The following is a 21,173-nucleotide window of genomic DNA, read 5'->3' as shown; positions in this document are numbered from 1 at the left end:
TTGGGACCCGTGGTTGAATGATCAAACTCTTGCTAGCTTAATGTCTCATAGTCCTGTTGGATTTATGAGTGTTAACGAGTTTATTTTAGAGGGATGTTGGAATTTCACGGAGGTAATTTCCCCTTAGCTGTCCCACGCTATTTTGGCTATTCCTGTTTCTGATGGTCCCAGTAGTATCACTTGGCTGGGGGAGGGCGTGCCTTGCTTCAAAACCTTTAAAATGGTTTACTACTCTAATCATACCAAAGTTAGCTGGTATAAGTTAATTTGGCATAAAAGATCGGCTTTAAGGTACTCGGCTTATGCTTGGTTAGCTGTGATGAGGGGGCTTAAATCGGTGGAGGTTCTGGCCACCCGGAACATTTTCATTCCCCCTATTTGTCCGTTATGCAATGCCGAACATGAAAGCATAAACCATCTTTTCTTCCAATGTGATTTTTCGAATCAGATTTTACAAATGCTTTTACCTAGCACGCAGACATTCCTTTTAAGGCCTAATCTGATGCAGCTTCTGGAATTTTTTGAGGGAGATCAAGGGCTTAATTCACAAGAAAAGAATTTTTGTTATTTTGTTGTTTGTTGTTTGCTTTACTTCATTTGGCGAGAACGCAATGATAGGAGATTTTCGAGGAAACTTTGCTCTCCTATCACCATCTATTACCGTAGCATCTCTGCCATTCTTTCCAAGGCCAGATTCTGGAAGAATTTTGAAAATTTATGCAGCACCTATCCTCAATGCTTCTCTCACCAATTCTAATTCTGGAAAGGTTATTGGTTTTGTCCCCTGGAAATGATGAGCCGGACTGGGTTGTCGCCTACTACCCTGGATGGCCTCATTATCTGCTTGGCTTCTTCCGGTACTTGGCCTGGCTTTTGCACCCTGCTGGACATTCCTGTGGATTATTGATGGCAACCGGGTAACTTTTTGAAGGCTTTGAGTGGCTTCGGTGATTTTTGCCTTCTCCCAGTCCGTTTATTCTGAGCCTCGTTGGTGACAATTTTATTTTGTCGTTCTGGGATTGTAATTTTTGTTTTCAGCTCATAGTTTTCTTGTTTATCTTTTGAGTTGGATGTTTCTTTTTGTAACCTGTTCATTTGATCAATATACGGGCTAAGCCCCAAATTTTCCCAAAAAAAAAAAAAACAAAGCCCACTTAACTGACCATCCAGTACCTTTTCGTTAAAAAAAAGGCCCATAAACCTGTAGTAATTCAACTCACATTGCTCATGAATCCATATTTCTTTCTCTTGTTACAAGACAAACTTTATTATTATTATTATTACTAACTGAATTGGGTACAACAGTAACCTTCATCTTGATCTGTAGCTTTGATTGAAGGGATTGGGTAAGTTTTCTCCTCTCTAACTATGAATTGCTTTGAAGTTAAACTTCTCACATGAATTTATTTTATTTATCTTTGTTTATTTCTAGTGCCCTACTCTTTTAATAGTTTATTAGCAGTTTGATAGTAGCTGCTTTCAAATGGTACGTTGAGTTTCCAAAAGATTCTATGAATACATTCACAGAGTTAGAATCAATGTTCGTAAAGAGGTTCACTAGCATGACTAAAAAGATAACAATCGCTAAAATCACCCTAGATAAGAGAAAAAGGGACAAATCAATTACCAAATACCATTACTCATGGGAAAAAATTAAGTATCAAATGTGAGCATCAACTTGAAGAAAAACACACCATGTAGTTACAGATGGAAAATATCGATGATAAGATGTAACCTTTTTATGCATGGTCACAATCCCCACATTTCATGACCTACTGGACTAAGTGACCAATTTCATAAAGCTAAATTTGTTAAGATTGGAAGGCCACTCTGATAAGCCTAAGAATGTTAAGAACTTGGATGCTAAGAAGGATGAAATCTATACAACATCCTCTCTTAGGCCAAGTAAAAAAAAATAAGTGATTTATAATGTGGATAAAGATAAGCAGTCGATGCAATCTGAAGAAAAATCAAAATAGGCTTATAATCCTAATCCCCAACTGAAGCTAATACTCTGGGTAATGATAAGCTGTGAAACTTTTCAAGATGAAGAGAAAGCCCGAGAAAAATAATGGGAACTAGATATCGAGCATTCTCATCACTAAAGGATAAGATGAATAAATAAAATTCAATTAAGAGAGAGAGAGAGAGAGAGAGAGAGAGAGAGAGAGAGAGTATTACCATATTATTCGATAGGTGTTGAAAATAGGCTTAGAACTATTGCAGTGCAAAATGCCCGAGAAGTCAAAACTTATTAGTGACCCAAATTATTATCCATACCATCAAATAATCAGTCATCTCATTAAATATTACTACATATTCAAGGATTGGTTGGAAATAAATATCGAAGAGGATAAATCACATTATTGAATTAGGTGTTGGTCCATCCTAGAAGAGAATTAACTCGGGTGGTTATGTCCTCTTTCATAACCTCGGTTGAAGAAAGAAGAAAAGGAAAAGAATCAGCTCAGGATGAACAATTAGAAACTAAGGTCTTTAAGAAAACTATGAAAATGTTGAAAAACCTTGAAGGAGTAAATACAAATCTCCTACGAAACTTGTGCTAGATCTAAACGTGTTGCCTATGACATGAGTATCTACTTCCAAATAGTGCCTCAACCAAGCTTGTTCCTCGAAGTTTGGAAAAGCAAAATCCTCCAAAAAGAAGGCCAAGCTGAAGAAGCCCAAAGAAAAAATGACCACAACTTAGAGGGTCTTCAACATCTTGGATGAATACTACCAGACCATAAGACATCCTGTTAAGTTCATTAACTTTATGTTAGGAATAAAGATTAATGAAGTAGAAGAGGTGGATGAAGACTTTATTCTTATAGAAACTTGACGAGTAATTTCGGTGACATTAGTGGCTCCAACTAAAGAAAAATATGTCAAAGAAATAATTACTAAAGTTTATCTAGCGCTTTCATTGATTGACTACAGTTCAGATGAAGATCTGTATTTCCCGATTGAAGCTGAGTCCGAACATGACATAGCATCACAAATGGAGCATGTGAGATTGGATAGTGAATCTAAACCTAAAAATGAGACTCTGGATGCTATGATGGCCGACTTTGAGGAAGATGCTCCATCAAATGAGTTCATTCAAAATGAAATAGCCCAAGTACAATTGAGAAGTGACAAAATGCTGCTATTTTCACCAAAGAAAGGGGTCTCTAATAAAAACAAGAGGAAGGAGATAATTATCAATAAAGATATTCTCTCTAAAGACCCTAAAAAATAGGACACTTCAGCCAAGGGGATAGATTACAATATATTATCCTATTATAGGAAGATTCAAACACAACTTAGCATATAGGACGTTCTTGTGATTTTCAAAGAGCTTCGGGAGACTTTAATTTAGGCTCTCAAAGACCCTGAAAGATACTAGGCATATTTTGTTGAGCTTATCATGATAGAGATACTACAAGCCGATAATGAACCGATCATCACCTTCACCGAAGATGACATGATGCTTGTATGATAGATAATAACCGCCCTTTGAATATTAATACAGAGAGTGACAAAATGGCAATCAGTAAAATTTTGATCGATCCTAGGTCCTCTATAAATCTTAGAAGTCTGAAAATATTGAGATTGTTATGTCTCCACGCAGAGCATCTTAGGACAAATAAGCTAATAGTGCATTGATTCAATGAGAAGGGGTAGAAGAGGGAATTAATGGTCATTATGTTGGCTATTCATAAGTGGTGCCCATACTTTATAGATTGGCATTTCATTGTCAGGACAGACTATAAAAGCTTGAAATCTTGCTAAAGCAAAGTATGGGGACTGAGGAGTATTAGAGGTGGTTATCCAAACTATTGAGCTATAATTTCAATATCTAATATAAATTGGGGTTGAAAAATAAGGCAGTTGATGCTTTATCAAGAAGTGTGGGAGAGCTATAGGAGATGGTCATTTCAGTACCACTGATGATAGATTGGGGGCTATCAAAGAAGAGAATATGTAGGATGAGGAGCTGAGGAGGATTAGGGAGGATTTACTGAAGGACGAGAGCAGCAATCTAGGTTACTCCCTTATGTGGGAGAGATTCTTGTGCTAAGGGAGGTTTGTGTTGCCACGAACCTAGATTCATATTCCTCATCCGTTGCAAGAATTTTATGGAAATGTCGTTGGAGGCCATTTGGGGTGCAGAAAATATATAGAAGGTTAGCAGTAGAATTGTATTGGAAATGAATGCATAAGGATATTGAGGAGATGGTAGCCATATGTGAGGTTTTCCAAATAAACAAGTATATAACTATGGCTCCAAGGGGATTGCTTCAACCCTAAGCTCTTACAGATTGAGTATGAAAGGAGGTTGCAATGGATTTCATACATGGGTTACCATGATCTGAGGGATTCACAATGATTATGGTGGTGGTTGACAGGTTGAGTGAGTATGCCCATTTTATCCTTTTAATATATCCATATATGACCATCACAGTAGCAGCGACATTCATCAGGGAGGTGGTCGTATTGCATGAAATTCCAGAGTCGATAGTTTCAGACAGTGGTAAGGTGTTTCTCAGTTGGTTCTAAAAGGACCTATTCAGGCGGCATGGAACAATTATCAAGAGAAGCACCACTTACGACCCTCAAACAGATGGACAGATGGAGGTTGTCAACAAGGGATTGGAGACTTAATTGCAGTGTTTTGACTCAGAGATACCATGATGGAGGGCCAAATGGCTAGCATGGGAAGAATACTTGTATAACATTTCATATTACTCAACCTCTCGGATGAGCCCTTTTAAAGTGTTATAAGAAAGAGACCCACCATACTTGATGCATTTTGGGCAAAGAAGCACGCCCATGTCTTTAGTAGAGCAGTACTTATAGGAAAGGCATAAGGTGTTCAAAAGAACTGAAAAGACACTTGTTGAGAGCACAACAGATGATGAAAAACCAAGTAAATGCACAGAGGAAAGACATCCAACTTGAAGTTGGGGACAATGTGTTCTTAAAACTGTGAACCAAAGATAGAGGACAGTGGCCAATAGGAGGAACAATAAATTAGCTCTGAGATACTTCGGCCCTTATGAGATATTGGAGAAGAATGGAGTAGTGGCTTACCACTTAAAGTTAACCCCAATAGCCACTATACACCCAAATATTCTATGTATCACAATTGAGAAGGGCTCTGGAGGACCATGCAGTTAGTGCAGAGCTACTTGTGACACTAACTAAGGATTTGGAAGTGGTGTTGGAATCATTAGAGCTTAAAGTGGAGAGATTAGGAAAAGGGAGAATAAAGAAGTGTTGATTAAATGGAGGGCATACCCGACATCAACGCAACTTGGGAAACATATGAGATGGTGAAGCGTCAATTTCCTTCCTTTCACTTTGAGGACAAGGTGACTCTTTAGGAGGGGAGTAATGTTAGACCGATCCAAGGTCCGACTAAACTTGACTCCTTGATTGGTTCACATGTACATGATGTAGGTCAAAGTAGGGGCAGAAGCCTATAGGGGGTAGAAATAGGATTGGGGCCAATGAAGTAATTGTGGAAATGGTTTAAGAGGGAAAATTCAAAATTAAGGGTTGTTTAGGGATTAATGAATTATTTTTTTATGAATTATATTTTTCCTTTAAGTAGTTTTTTCTTGCTAGGGTTTAGTATTTATCTTGAATTTAATCTGAAATTTGGGATCGCAGTTTTAGTTTTGGATTCTAGTCATCAGCTAGTGATTAGAGAGCTGAATCTTCCTCTCAAGTTGAAGATTTATTGTACCAGGTTGTTTCTTCTCATCTCTTACTTAATCCCAAGTTTTTTCCCTTGTTAATTCTCTATAAATGTCTTAAAATTTGCTTGGTATATCACTGATTTTCTCTGAAATTTAGCACAACTTCCTCAATTTCGATCATTGTTTCCTAACAGACTATTTTTTTAACATAATGAAAACTCGAATCCCATAAGTTACACCCTTAACACCTATAGGATAACCTAGAAACACACATTTAATGGATCTAGGCTCCAAATTTCTTTTGTTATGATGAGTGTAAGCTATACAACAAAAAACCCTTAGATGTTTCAAACTTGATTGTTCTCTAGTCCATAATTCCTGATGAGTTTTAAAATTAATTCCATTAGATGGTCTTTTATTTACTAATTAATATATTATTGTGGGCTCCAAAAATTCGGCCTCGACTCCGTCCTCTTTGCTTTTTTCCTTCAAGGAAGTTTTAACAGAATTAATTAAGTTCCGGGGTAAATTTTAGAAAGCAAATGGGTTTGTAGATAAGACACTACCTAGAGATTTTGCCATCATTTTGCAAGGACTTTATGATCTGAGTTCTGGTTTCCTATAGGCGCAAGCCCCTATAGTTAATTACCCCTCCTGGTCATGAGAGAGAACTTTCGATTAAGGCTAATCATCAATCAGATACATAGAGAATATGTGTTATATGGCATATAGTAGCAGCATGGGGTTTGGATTTGAAAAGTTTGGATGTTTAGAAATTTGGGTTGAAATATTTGAGAATCTTGATATTTAAAATTGAAAATTTTCACCATTTTACACTTAAAGCAGATGGTAGGGGAATGGATGATGGACCTGATCAAGATCCCATGGTTTTGTCATCCTGGGCCATCATTGTCCCTGGTCTACTTAGTAAGAGGAGGTAGTCGACCCAACCTGATAGAAGGATCCTTATCGGCAGCCATGGGTTGCTTCATCCAAGGGTACCTTGTAGACCTAGGGTGAATGTCTATCTTAGGAGATAAATTTGAATCCACCTTAACTAACAGATGGCTTTGTGCCCTATCAATCATATCATTTTGATTCATATCTCAAGGATTTGATGCCATTAAGGAAAGTATTGGTTATGGTCATAATCAGTATTTTGTGGTGTCATTTTGTGGCAAAATCATACGGTTCAGAGGGCCCCAGGTCTTAACTATTTATCATGTGATACCATTTGACAGCAAAATTTCCAGTTAGAGGACATGTACCACGTTCTTACTAGCATGAGATTATTTAAGAATGAATCATAATGATATTTTTGACTTGGCATTAGCTCTATATGAGCTGAAGTAAATTTTAGTTTATCCACCCTGACAAACTATTGTGAAGGGTGGATGAATTTTGTATTAAGTGATTTGATGGTTAAATTTCAGTTTTAAAAACTTTAGATTTGGAAGATTTTTGGAAACTTTGGAGCTTTTAATTTCATAGGAATTTAGGTGACATTATGAAGATATTTGAAATTAACCCCTCCTTTTGAGATTTTCTATTCAATACAGCCATCATCAGGGTGTGGGGTAATTTTCATTTCTGAATTGAACCTTGTCGACTCTGTCTAGATGTCGATAGAGGATAGGATTTCGTAGGCTTTATGTTCGTGTTAATGCATTTTCTTTTTTGAAAGCCTGAAGACCTTATTTGAACTTATAAAATATATATTCTTATTGACACCCTGACCATAATCTATTTGATAGTTCAAACTGTGTCGACTCTTATCTACTCGCATAGAAGGATTGAGCTCAAACTACGTTCATTTATTGGCCCGTGCAGCATCCCTAGACGTCACGTGTGTAACCATAACACACTCACCAGGGGCCCATGCTGGTTTATGATTGCCCTTGCCCCTTTTGTGTACATATGTGTATACAAACTATGGTGCATGTGGGGGGCATTTTTGAAATTTGACGGGTCTTCTACGACAGCTAGTAGGAGCTTGTACTTCATAGTACTTTGATATTTGATCGTATATAACACTTAATGCATGGTAGGCCTCCTACAACATGTCTTCTATGAGGACCCATGGGTATTTACATTTACTATATTCATTGTGCATTTTATTGCGGTCTTTGGTCCTTGCGATACATCTGCTACCATTGCAGGTAGATGTATTCATTCGCAGATTGAAATTGACTACAATATACTGCATTTACTGAAGTCTTTCTGCATCTATTCACAAGTGGAATGTGGTTCATACATCTGTATTCATAGAGAACCCGTATGTATTGCAGATTTTCATTATTTCTTGTAAACATTCATATTCACCCATAGTTCTTCATGTATTTGACTATGGATGGTGTATGATGATTCTTCTACAGTCACTTGTGGGAAAATTTTAATACATTTTACCACATATGATCCTTTGTCAGTGTTCTTCGATGGATGTAGTAGAAACTACTGCATTTTCTTACAAGACCATTCTACCAACTATCGTTGACTTCAATTTCATTACTTGTTTACATCCACTTGTAAATGCCCTTGTTTGTATATGATGAGTCTCTTATAGTAGTTCATATGAGATTGATACATTTGGTTGACATCAAAATGTTATTTATTGTTAAGAGTGTCGTGGTGTTTATTGCATGACATTTGTTGCAATTATGTTGATGTCACTTGCAGATGAAGTGTTACATGCATCGAAAGTATATGCCTTCTTTTTTTTTTTTAACTTTCAAGTCAATCTTCCTATTTATGATGAATCTTCTATACTTGCTTATGGATGCTTGAGTTCACTGTATGTTGCACTAAACGTGTTGGTAAGAAATATTATTATTTACAAAAATTATTGTATCTTCCTGAACAATTGTACAGAGTGCTATTCATTGTACTGGTCTTTTTTATGTTCATAGAGGACTACTTTAGTCACTTGTGCATTGCTCAGTGTTGACTCTGAAATATCACAATGATAACTTCCTTTATGTTCGTAGTGGATAGGAATGCTTGCTTGTCATGGTATTGTCACAGGTTGTATAGACAATCATTGTAGGCTTCCACATTCATCATGCCCATTATAGAGAGATTACTAGATCTCCAAATCTTGTTCATGATTGTGTTACTACATGATTCATGAATGAATCATTGCATGCAGACTGATTTGCATGAATGATCTGAGATAATTTTATTTTATCCTCTCTTCCTTACATGCCTCTTGAGATCTTGTTCTTCGCTCATCACAACTCTCAACGTCTATCACTAAATTGTATGATTGGATGAATATTGTGAATCAATTGTCATCATTTGTATGCTCTTCATATTCCACTTATGAAACTTATATTGCATATTGATTGGTATGACTTGTAGAGGTTCAGTGTGTTCGCTTGATGCTGAGTGATGGTTGACTGCAAAGATGTTATGATCTCCATCATTTGTCATTTGATATTAATTGCTTATGTATAAGTTACTAAAAGTATCTCGAATCTTCAACTCCCATCCCTAAGCAACTTGAATTTTATCATGACTAGTTTCTTATAAACATTTTGTAAACGACACCCTGGGTGTATGAACTATTATATCTTATTGTGTGACTGTTGTACGAACTAATGTCCAATTTCAACCTTATAGTTTGCAAGATTGGATATACTTCATTCTTGTATGTTGAATTGTTGTTGATGATGAAGATGCTATTTCATTCATTTGTACTCATTTCATACATAATTTGTTGATTGCACTACTATGTGACATTCATTTGTACACATTTCATACAGTTGATATGTTAATTTCTTGATATTGAATGAAACCTTTGTATCGGTTGCCTTTGGCATGTCATTATATTTCCATCATAGTTTTGTAGTCACATCATATTCTTCACAATATTTTGTCATTTAGATGTGAGATCATGCTTATAAGAGGGATTGCAACATGTATGTTGAATATGATATCATTAGTCATTAACATTTCCCTTTCATTTCGGGTAATCACTTCTTAATCTTCACAATGATTCTGTTGTTGATTATAAGCACATTGTTAAATATCTCACTTAATCCTTATTGACATGCTGATTATGTTTGAATATCTTCCTCTATATGTTGAGATTCATTTCGATGTTTTCCACAAGTTCATATAACATTTGCATTTCAATGATTCCTTATAATATCATTGAAAATCTTATATTATCACTCAAATTATTTTCTTTATTAATCATTCATTTCATTTTTGTTCAAATTCAAGTTGAGTTCAATTTGTTTAAGGTCCATTTGATTCCAAGTCAGATTTGAGTCCAAGTTCTTAAGTCCCCTGCTGTCTAAATAATGTCCACTATTTATTCCAAGTCCTTGTCAAGAATCTCTCCCACATAAGGGAGTAACCTAGATTGCTGCTCTCTTCCTTTAGTAAATCCTCCCTAATCCTCCTCAGCTCCTCATCCTGCATATTCACTTCTTTGATAGCCCCCAATCTATCATCAGTTGTACTGAAATGGCCATCTCCTGTAGCTCTCCCACACTTCTTGATAAAGCATCATCCGCCTTATTTTTCAACCCCAATTTATATTAGATATTGAAATTATAGCCCAATAGTTTGGATAACCACCTATAATACTCCTCAGTCCCCATACTTTGCTTTAGCATGATTTCAAGCTTCTATAGTCTGTCCTGACAATGAATTGCCCATCGATAAAGTATGGACACCACTTATGAATAGCCAATATAATGGCCATTAATTCCTTCTTCTACCCCTTCTCATTGAATCCATGCACTATTAGCTTATTTGGCCCAAGATGCTCTGAGTGGAGACATAACAATCTTAATATTTTCATACCTATAAGATTTATAGAGGACCTATGATCGATCAAAATTTTACTGATTATCATTTTGTCACTCTCTGTATTAATATATAAAGGGCGGTTATGATCTACCGTACAAGCATCATGTCATCTTCGGTGAAGGCGATGATCTGCTCATTATCAGCTTGTAGTATCTCTATCATGATACACTCAACAAAATATGCCTAGTATCTTTCGGGGTCTTTGAGAGCCTAAATTAACGTCTCCTGAAGCTCTTTGAAAATCACAAGAATGTCCTATATGCTAAGTTGTGTTTAAATCTTCATCTGATAGGATAATATATTGTAATATATCCCCTTGGCTGAAGTGTCCTATTTTTTAGGGTCTTTAGAGAGAATATCTTTATTGATAACTAACTCCTTCCTCTTGTTTTTATTAGAGACCCCTTTCTTTGGTGAATATAGCAGCATTTTGTCACTTCTCAATTGTACTTGGGCTATTTCATTTGGATTGAACTCATTTGATGGAGCATCTTCCTCAAAGTCGGCCATCATAGCATCCAGAGTCTCATTTTTGAGTTTAGATTCACTATCCAATCTCACATGCTCTATTTGTGATGCTACGTCATGTTCAAACTCAGCTTCAATCAGGAAGTACAGATCTTCATCTAAACTGTAGTCAATCAATGAGAACGCTAGATGAACTTTAGTAATTATTTCTTTGACATATTTTTCTTTAGTTGGAGCCACTAATGTCATCGAAATTACTCGTCAAGTTTCTATAAGAATAAAGTCTTCATCCACCTCTTCTGCTTCATCAATCTTGATTCCTAACATAAAGTTAATGAACTTAACGGGATGTCTTGTGGTCTGGTAGTATTCATCCAAGATGTTGAAGACCCTCTAAGTTGTGGTCATTTTCTCTTTGGGCTTCTTCAACTTGGCCTTCTTTTTGAAGGATTTTTCTTTTCCAAACTTCGAGGAACAAGCTTGGTTGAGGCACTATTTGGAAGTAGATACTCATGTCATAAGCAACACATTCAGATCTAGCACAAGTTTTGTAGGAGATTTGTACTTACTCCTTCAAGGTGTTTCAGCATTTTCATAGTTTTCTTAAAGACCTTAGTTTCTGATTGTTCATCCTTAGCTGATTCTTTTCCCTTTCTTCTTTCTTCAACCGAGGTTATGAAAGAGGACATAACCACCCGAGTTAATTCTCTTCTAGGATTGACCAACACCTAATTTAATAATGTGATTTATCCTCTTCGATATTTATTTCCAACCAATCCTTGAAATTGTAGTAATATTTAATGAGATGACTAATTATTTGATGGTATGGATAATAATTTGGGTCACCAATAAGTTTTAACTTCTCGGGCATTTTGCACTGCAATAGTTCTAAGCCTATTTTCAACACCTATCGAAATAACATGGTAATACTCTCTCTCTCTCTTAATTGAATTTTATTTATTCATCTTATCCTTTAGTGATGAGAATGCTCGATATCTAGTTCCCATTATTTTTCTCGGGCTTTCTCTTCATCTTGAAAAGTTTCATGGCTTATCATTACCCAGAGTATTAGCTTTAGTTGGGGATTAGGATTATAAGCCTATTTTGATTTTTCTTCGTATTGCATCGACTGCTTATCTTTATCCACATTATAAATCACTTATTTTCCTTTACTTGGCCTAAGAGAGGATGTAATATAGATTTTATCCTTCTTAGAATCCAAGTTATTAACATTCTTAGGCTTATCAGAGCGGCCTTCCAATCTTAACAAATTTAGCTTTATGAAATTGGTCACTTAGTCCAATAGGTCATGAAATGTGGGGATTGCAACTATGCATAAAAAAGGTTACATCTTATCATCGATGTTTTCCATCAGTAACTACATGGTGTGTTTTTCTTCAAGTTGATGCTCACATTTGATACTTAATTTTTTCCCATGAGTAATGGTTTTTGGTAATTGATTTGTCCCTTTTTCTCTTATCTAGGGTGATGTCAGCGATCGTTATCTTTTTAGTCGTGCTAGTGAACCTCTTTACGAACATTGATTCTAACTCTGCGAATGTATTCATAGAGTCATTTGGAAACTCAATGTACCATTTGAAAGTAGCTACTGTCAAACTGCTAATAAACTATTAAAAGAGTAGGGCATCATTTCCTCCCATATTTCCGTAAGTAGAATTGAATTCTACCAAGTGCTATTTAGAGTTGTTATTACCATTGAATGCATTAAACATTCAGATGGAATACCCCTTTAGGTATGACACTTGGTCATATTATGTGGGGTACAAGTGACCTTTGCCCACCAGTTTCTCTATTTGTTCAATGAATATAATAGCTTTAACTCTTGGTGATAATTCCCTCTAGATGTGCCGTTATCATAGGCTTGGAGGTACTAGAAATAATTTGTGGAGTGGGCTAACATGTGATATTATGGAACTCATGAGCACCTTCAAGAGTGCCCTGTACTTCTAAAACTTGAGGTATTTGGAGGTTAGGAGGATCAGTCGGAGGACGAGGTGCAGGACCTACAGAAGTAGTTCTATGCATGATCGATTTATATAACTATTATTATTTGGGTCATCATCTCAGTCATCTTCTCATTTAACTGAGAGAACTCCTTATCCTTGGCCCTCATTTGTCATCTCATATATCTTTACATGTCTATAATCATGCATTCTTGGCATCAAGAGGATTCTCTTGAAAGGCTTCTTCTCATTCTTCTTCCAAAGAGTGGCCGCCTCTATCGGCAATGAACCTAGTCTCATGATGGCGCTGGTGTACTTGTCTGGGCTATGGCTACTAATTTTCATCGTATTTACTATTATTATAATCATCCCCATCATTGATGTTTACATGTCTCACCATATAAATGAATTCAATGTTCATGGAATACTCTTCTTCCTCCTCCTCTTCCTCTTATACTCGGATATCCTAGTGGTGACATCACTAGATCTCTAGTTTATTATTGGGCAAGAAGATTTCCTTGACCCATGGGCTGTTGTCGAAGTTGATTTATTCCTTTAACAGGATTGGCAAATGACGGGATCTCCTGAAGGATTATCCAGGGATTGAGAGTTGTTGTTGAGCCCGAAGCTCAATATTTTTCTCTCTTTTGCCTTCTTTTGAGCCTTCCTCCTGATGAGGATGCACCTATGTAAAGCTTTCTAGGTGAAGGTAACCTGGTTGGAAGGGTAGTAGTGTTGGCAGTCACCACTAAGACTTTCCCACCAATCACAATCCTTTTAGTGGTCGGGGCTTTTGGCTGTGATAATCATTCTAATACATAAACCCTCTCATGAGAATTTTCTACAGCATTAGTGGCTTGCCACCTTGGCAGATATGTGCAGCATATAAAAGCTTCAGTATTAGGTCATTGTGCTGGCAGATGCGTGTGATGTGTAGAAGTTTCATAGAATGGGACCATCTAGTTGGCTTATCAAAATCCATGCCGCATATAGGGACAACAACATCCCTTATAGAAGATGCAGGGAATTGTAATCAACTAAATTGGATGGTGGCTCTAACGTTTTCTATGTTGATGGCAATGCTTTCTACTTGGAAGCTATCACCAAGTCCGAATTGAACAGTAAAGGAAGTATTATGTAGATTTATTTCATAAATAAAAAGTAAGGATTGGTAATCAGCACCTAAAACATAACCCCACATTTTTAAAATATAGAGACTTGCATAGAATGTAATAACAAAGCAGATAATAAAAGATAGTAATTTAAAAAAAATATTAAACCTTGCTTAATGAAAATTTCTGTGAATTTATTAGGCGATTATTTTTTAAAATACTTTAAATTTTGATACATTAAATGATTGTTATGAGAAATTTATAATTTTGAGCCCAATTTGATTAGCTGCTTCTATAATGCTTAGATAATTAGCCAAAGATGGAAAGATAAATAAAACCCAAGTGGAGCTGCTAGAAATCTATGGCTTCAAAAATTTGTGCCCCGACCTCCTTTTTTTGGGGGAGTTTTAACAGACTAAGTTTTAGGATAAATTTTTAGAAGACAAATTGGGTTTATAGATATGACACTTCCTAGAGATTTCGCCCTCATTTTGTGAGGACTTTATGATCTTAGTTCTGGTTTCCTATAGACACAAGCCCTTATAGTTAATTACCCCTCCCGGTAATGAGAGAGAACTTTCGATTAAGGTTAGTAGTCAATCAGATATAGAAATTTGCATTATCTGATATATAATGGAAGCATAATTTTAGGTGTTGAAAGATTTGATATCTAAAATTTAAAATTTCACAATCTTTCAGTTAAAGTAAATGTGGGGGACTATCAAGATCCCATGGTTCCATTATCCCAGGTCATCATGATCCCTGCTCTACTTAGTTAGAGGAGGTATTCGACCCAACCTGACAGAAGGATCCTTGTTAGCAGCCATGTGTTCATTCGTCCAAAGGGACCTTGGAAACCTAGGGTGAATATTTTTTAAGGGGACAAATTTGAATCCACTTTAGCTAGTTAATAGAGAACTTTGTGTCATATTGATCATGTCCTATTGATTCATATCTCAAGAATTTAGTGTAATTGTGGAGCTTATGGGCTCTAGTTAGAATCATAATTTAGTGGTTTCATTTAGCAGCAAATTATCCAATTCAGAGGGCCCCAGTCATAATCGTTTACCTACGGTGCCATTTGGAGGTAATACTGTCAGTTAGATGACACATGCCATGTCCTTACTGATAAGAGTATGTTTGAGAATGAATTCTAGTTATATTCTAGACCACATATTAACTCTTTATGAGTTTAAGTAATATTTAAATTTATTCATCTTGGCTAACTATTATGGAGGCTCCATATCATGACTTTGTAGTCAAGTTATATTTCTTACAATCTTCTTAGCACTTGCAAATAGATTGAACGTGCAAGTTCTTTATTCTTAGGGATAGCTTATAACATGCTTACGAGCATGGCATTCATCATTTGTTTGATATTCACATTTCATCTAGCATGAAGGTTTTCAGCACTTGTGGAAAACTCTATATGCTATTGGCTGTAGGCATGTTGCCATATATACCACTCATTTAAATCTTGCATCCAGATCGATTTGATTAAAAGTTTAAGCCATTTTAAAATCATCATTCCTTGCTCATAAGATTATTCTCATTTGGATGATGAGGATTATTTAACATCTATATTTAAACTTTTTAATTCATGATTTGCATTTTTGTTAATTATTTGGGTCGATTTTTCCTGCGGTCCATATCAGATTCAATGTTCAGTTTATCATTCATTGGTTCGATCTTGAGTCCTCTGTAAATCATTTAACCTAGTCCTCTGCTTTTGTTCAAGTTATGCTTAATTGTTTAAGTTCTATTTGAGATCCCTATTATTCAAAAGTCTACAAGCCAGTCACCTGTAATTGTTCAAGTCATATGCATTTTCAGACATAATTTCGCCAGCCTCCCGATGTCTTCTCCATTTAAGGGAAACTACAGGAGTCTGAGCTTCCTCCATGCTAGAGAAAAGAATGTATGGTAGGTGTCAGATGAAGGAATTAGGGATGTTCAACTGCTACAGGCGAATGGATCATATGTGTGGAATCGACGATTAAGGTCAAAGAAGAAGCAGCGGGTCAGACGGAGGCTTATGTTGGCTTTGAGAAACGAAGAGGAGGCCAGGCTAGGGTTGGAGGGAAGGTTTTCTACGACTATGAAGAGGAGGCGAAAACAGAGAGATGTTTGCGGGTGGATTAGGGCTTCGGTAGTGGGAAGCGAACAGAAGAAGAAGGCAAAGGCGGAAGCTGCGAGCGGTATCGTGAGCGTGAAAGAGGACGAATGGGTGTCGAAGGCTTATGGGATTTGAAAACTCGCGTGCATGGGTTTGAAGGTCAGGATGAAGGGGTTCGGTCTGTAGGTCGGAAGTAATGCTCGGTTCGCGAGGATTCGGTCATGAGATTGAATACAGTCGGCGCTTTCATGAATTGAAGAGGTAAAAAATAGCGAAGGCTTTGTTTAGTAGTTGCTTTTATCAACGCAAATGGAGGAGAATCGAGGCGAAGCACTCACGGTCGATTACAAACGGTGCCGAATGCAAGAGATGGGTTGTAGGAGGCGGGATTTGGGCATGGGCAGTGACAAGTAATAATTTTAAGCTTTTTTTTTGTCTTAAAATAATACTTATTTTATATTTCAAAAAATCAAATAAAAATAATCTTAGAAGAACTTATCTATGTGTTGCTTTGATTGAGAAAATAGATATTTGAAAAGCTTATCAGGATAACAACAGCAGAAATAAAATATTTATCAACTGCTGACCGTTTAAGCTGAAGCGAAACTTGGTGGAGTTGATAATTTTGTAGTCCTCGGGATTGGACTTATGGAAGATCTCCATCTCAAATGTCTTTACCAGCCGCTGCACCTTTTCCTCTGAAGATCCCTTCGCCCATTCCTGGAGGAACAAAAATGCAACGATATTTTATGAATCAAAATTTATTCAAATTTTTTTTTTTAAATTACAACACTTAAATATTAAGATATTTATATTTTCATGGACGTGTGGACAGTTTTTTACTTAAAAAAATTACAATAAAAAACTATTTTAAAAAGAGCTAAAAAAACTGTCTCAATTGGTGCCTTAAAAATATTAAAACTTTTATAGACTACCTTATTCTTTTTTTTTTAATGCTGTTATACAGAAGTTAATTTGCAGTACAAATTTAGGCTACAGTTTTTTTCTCTATTTTCTACTCAACTTTTTAGGACAAAATTTCATGAAAGTAACAAAAGCTACCCCAAGCGAAGCTTCAGAGAACTTTCTTATTGATTAGGAAATAAATTATTTAATAAAATTTTTTTATAAAAATTGTTGCTTTTAAAGTAAAAAGAAAGTTGTCCCAAGAGAAGTCTAAGCTTTGTTTGGAAAAGCTTTTGGCCACTAATTTTTTATTGTTTTAATGAAGTTTTTATGTTAGAAATCTATTTTAAAAAGTAGTAAGAAAGTTATTCCAAAGGAAGCCTTGTCTGAAAATTGTGACAGTTTATTCTGAAGAGAGATTTTATCACTTTTTTCATAAATTTCAGGAAAAAATATTAGGTGAAGCAACGTACAAACTAACAAATTTTCTTTCTACTGAAAAAAAAGAAAAAAAAAAAAGAATTTCTCATAGAAATTGTATAAGGAACTCATCATCATCACTCATCTCTATAAAATTAATGTAAGCACAATAACATATCCATGGCATTAATCAGCTAATGTAATTGCATCCGACATTCTATACAATGAAAGAAAAAAAAAATTCTTAAACAAAAGCCTTAAAAAGAGAAAGAGGAAGATTTCATACATGTGTGCGGCCTTCTTCAAAGAGCTTGTTGACGACATCATAGTTAGGAGGGGAGCCGAATCTCCACTGTGTATTCTTCTCTCCATCTCCGTAGATGAATGATCGGTACTTGTCTTCTGATCCCATTCTGCTTCAACAAGAAGACGATGGAGAAGAGCAGCAGAATTGAAGCTCGCTTCAAGTGGGTATAATAGCTTTCTTAAATGAAGTTTATAATAAAATTTTCCCAACCACGCGAAACTTGTCCAAACAGCATTACCACATCAGTTTGACCATCCAACTTCACGTTGACACACGTTTTTCTTTTGTACAAAAAAAAAAAAAAAGTACGTTAGATTCTCTTGGTTCAGCCGCCCGCGTGCTATGAGAAAATCTGCCGGTTTTTTTCATTTATTTATTGCAAACAGATGTTCCACAGATTACATCATTCTTGCTTCTGAAATTCTTAGGGATTTCAAGAGCTCTCAAAAGAATTTTTGTGCTAAATTTGATATCAAAAAAGTTTTTGATTCAGTCTCTAGGGAATTCCTGATTGCTAGGCTTCTTCAGAAGGGCTTTCCTGAAGTTTTTGTATCTTGCATAAAAGGTTGCATATCATGTCAATGCCTCCAAAAGCTCTATCATCTTCTCTCATAATGTCTCTGTGAGGCATCTTATTTGTGAGATTCTTGGTATTAATCAAGTCAACAATTCCCTTATTTACTTGGGTATTCCTATATCCTCTAAAAGGCTTAAAACATCTCACTTTCAACCACTATTGAGCAAAATTTTTGCTCTACTTGATGGTTGGAAAAACAAGTTTCTCTCCTTTGCAGGTAGAGTCCAATTTCTTAAATTCACCATCTCAAATACTATAGCGTACTGGATTAGAGGAGCCATAATACCTAAGTCTTGTTGTGCCTCTATTAACAAGCTTTGTTCGAGATTTCTTTTCCACAGTAATCTTCTGGAGAGGAAATTGCACCTCATTTTCTGGTTTAAAGTCACTTTGCCTAAGCATTATGGTGGGCTCGGTATTCCCTCTATTGAGGCTTTATATCACGGGGAGTTCTGCTTCATCATTGGAAGATTTTATAATTCTCAAAACTCATTGAGTAGCTGGTACAAAGCAAAATTCATCTCTCCTTGAAACCAACCCCTGCCTCTGCATCCAAATTCTGGAAGAAAATTAGTGCAACTGCTTCTAAAATTAATGATTCTATCTCCTTCTCTATGTCCCAAGCTAGCAATATATCTTTTCTTTGGGACCCGTGGCTTAATGGCATGATAATTGCAGAACATTTTGTGATGCCGAGTTTTGTTGATAAACTTGTGAAGGATTTTATTATTCATGACACCTGGAATCTCCCTTCTAATACTCCAGCTGCTCTGTCTGTAGCTATCATGGCTATGGAACTCAAAGAAAACTCTGGTATTTTATGGAATGGATCTCCCAACTGGTTTTTTAAGGCATCCATTAAGCAATTTCATTCACATTTACCTAAGGTTGATTGGTTTGGGTCCATCTGGCACAAAAAACATTCCCTTAGATATGCTTGCTTTACCTGGATGGCTTTGATTGGGAAACTAAAAATAGCTGACAACTTGCTTTTTAGGGGTATCCAGGTTGCCCCGCAGTGCTCCCTTTGTTTTTGCTTGGCTGAGAGCCACAATCACTTGTTCTTTGAGTGTGATTTCTCTTTTAACATTCTTAAATTCATTCTACCTGATTTTAATGGTTTCCTGTTGAGACCCAACTTAGCTCAGGTTTTTGAATTTATTAGCCAATTTGATTTGTATAGCAAAAGCGAGAAGGATTTTTGCTGCTTAACTGTTAGCTGTATTTTATGTCACATCTAGCGTGAGAGAAATTGTCGTCGTTTCTCTAATCTGAGTACAAATTCGGTTAAACTTATTTGCAATATCACTGATGTCATTCAATTAAAATTTTCAAAATGGAAAAACAAAGACAAACTTTTGCTAAGGTTTACTGGCATTTAATCTTACGTGAAATTTTATTTTTCTTATGGCTTTATTGGATTATCCTGATGGCTGAGATCTATTCTGGATGCTGCTGCTGTAATGGGAATTCCGGATTTTTGGGAGCTCTAGTTGCTCCAGCTTTTACTTTCAATTTTGTTTCAGACCTGGGAAGAACATTTTGGGACTGTGGTTGCTTCTCCCTTTCTGTTAAGTCCAGTTCGTTTTTTGAAGAACATGGTGCTCATTTCTTGGGTTTACTGTTATGGCAATTTTTGCTCAGTGGGCTTATACTGCTGGGGACATTTTTACAATCAGACGATGATGTGCAGGGCCAGTTCCTTACTGGTGCCGTTGATGGACTGTGTGGCAACCGGGCACGTTTCTTGTCTATGGCTGGAGACTCTGCAATGGCCTTCTCCTCGATCGGATGTTCACTGTTATTCTCAGGCAACCGGAGCCGCTGCCTGGACTTCGTGGGTTATAACCTGATGGTTCTGATGATTGGTTCTGGTCCTTTTAATTACTGAGTCTTTTTCATTGTAATGTCTCTTTGTTGTAGCCCTGGACAAGTTTTGCCTTTTGTTCTTGTTTTCTGTTTCCTTCTTCCTTACAGGTTACTTGTAATTGTAATTGAATTTTATTTTTAATACATGGGCTTTTGCCCCGGGTTTACCCAATATATAAAAAGTCTTTTTTGTCGTAGTTCATTGTGGCGATTTATAAACTGCTAATATTAGAAGTACTTTTAATTTCTTCTAATAGCGGCAGTCATAACTGCTCTTAAAACCAACATTTAAACTGCTAACATAATGCTTATTTGAGCTTACTCCAAGCTCTAATTCCTTGCTTCTCTCCTGTGGCTGCAGTGGCGGAGCCATAAAATTTATCAAGGGGGGGCCTAAATTATTTTAATAAAATTTTCCCTGAACTTTTTTCATCCAGGTTTGGGACCAGTATAGACAGTTTTAAATTTTTTTTATTAATAATTATTCATAAACATATAATATTAAATATAAGATAGTAAACAACTTATAATTTATAATGTCTAATCTTCATATTCTGAAAGAGTTGAATGCTAATTTCATTATCAATAGAATTCAAAATTTCTTTTTCAACATAAGCAATTAATAAATCATTCATCCATTGATCGTCAATCCTATTTCACAGTCGATTTTTTATAATATTCATGGCATAAAATGCTCTTTCAATGCCTGCTATAATAACGGGTAATACCAATACCAATTCCAGTAGTTTAAAAACAACATGATATATTATATCCTTCTTACTTTGGATCATTTTCTCAGCAAGACTTCCAACATCTATTAATGATGTGAAGTGATCATCAGATCGCATATCCATGATAGAAGTATCCAATTTATTTTCAAAAATCGTCTGATCAAGAAGACTAAAATAAGTTGAATAAACTGTGTCATT

General features: G+C 36.0%; 1 protein-coding gene across 2 annotated transcripts in view; it reads right to left on the bottom strand.

Annotated features, from left to right (window-relative positions):
• The window catches only part of LOC110104149 (pathogen-related protein-like), a 22,584-nt gene extending 4,579 nt beyond the window's left edge, over window positions 1-18,005 (bottom strand). The window contains exons 1-2 of one of the 2 annotated variants that reach the window (XM_028701206.1): window positions 17,778-18,005; window positions 16,753-16,885 (exon numbers count right to left, since the gene is read on the bottom strand). In XM_028701206.1, the coding sequence (XP_028557039.1) occupies window positions 16,753-16,885; window positions 17,778-17,903 (259 nt within the window). In that variant the 5' untranslated portion in view covers window positions 17,904-18,005. The remainder of the gene's footprint in view (window positions 1-16,752; window positions 16,886-17,777) is intronic. The other variant, XM_020833134.2, reaches the window with a different exon arrangement.
• Between the last annotated feature and the right edge of the window lie 3,168 nt (window positions 18,006-21,173).

Source organism: Dendrobium catenatum, unplaced genomic scaffold (assembly GCF_001605985.2).
Source record: "Dendrobium catenatum unplaced genomic scaffold, ASM160598v2 fragScaff_scaffold_1650, whole genome shotgun sequence".
Taxonomy (NCBI): Eukaryota; Viridiplantae; Streptophyta; class Magnoliopsida; order Asparagales; family Orchidaceae; genus Dendrobium; species Dendrobium catenatum.
This window is presented reverse-complemented; position numbering and strand designations above follow the sequence as displayed.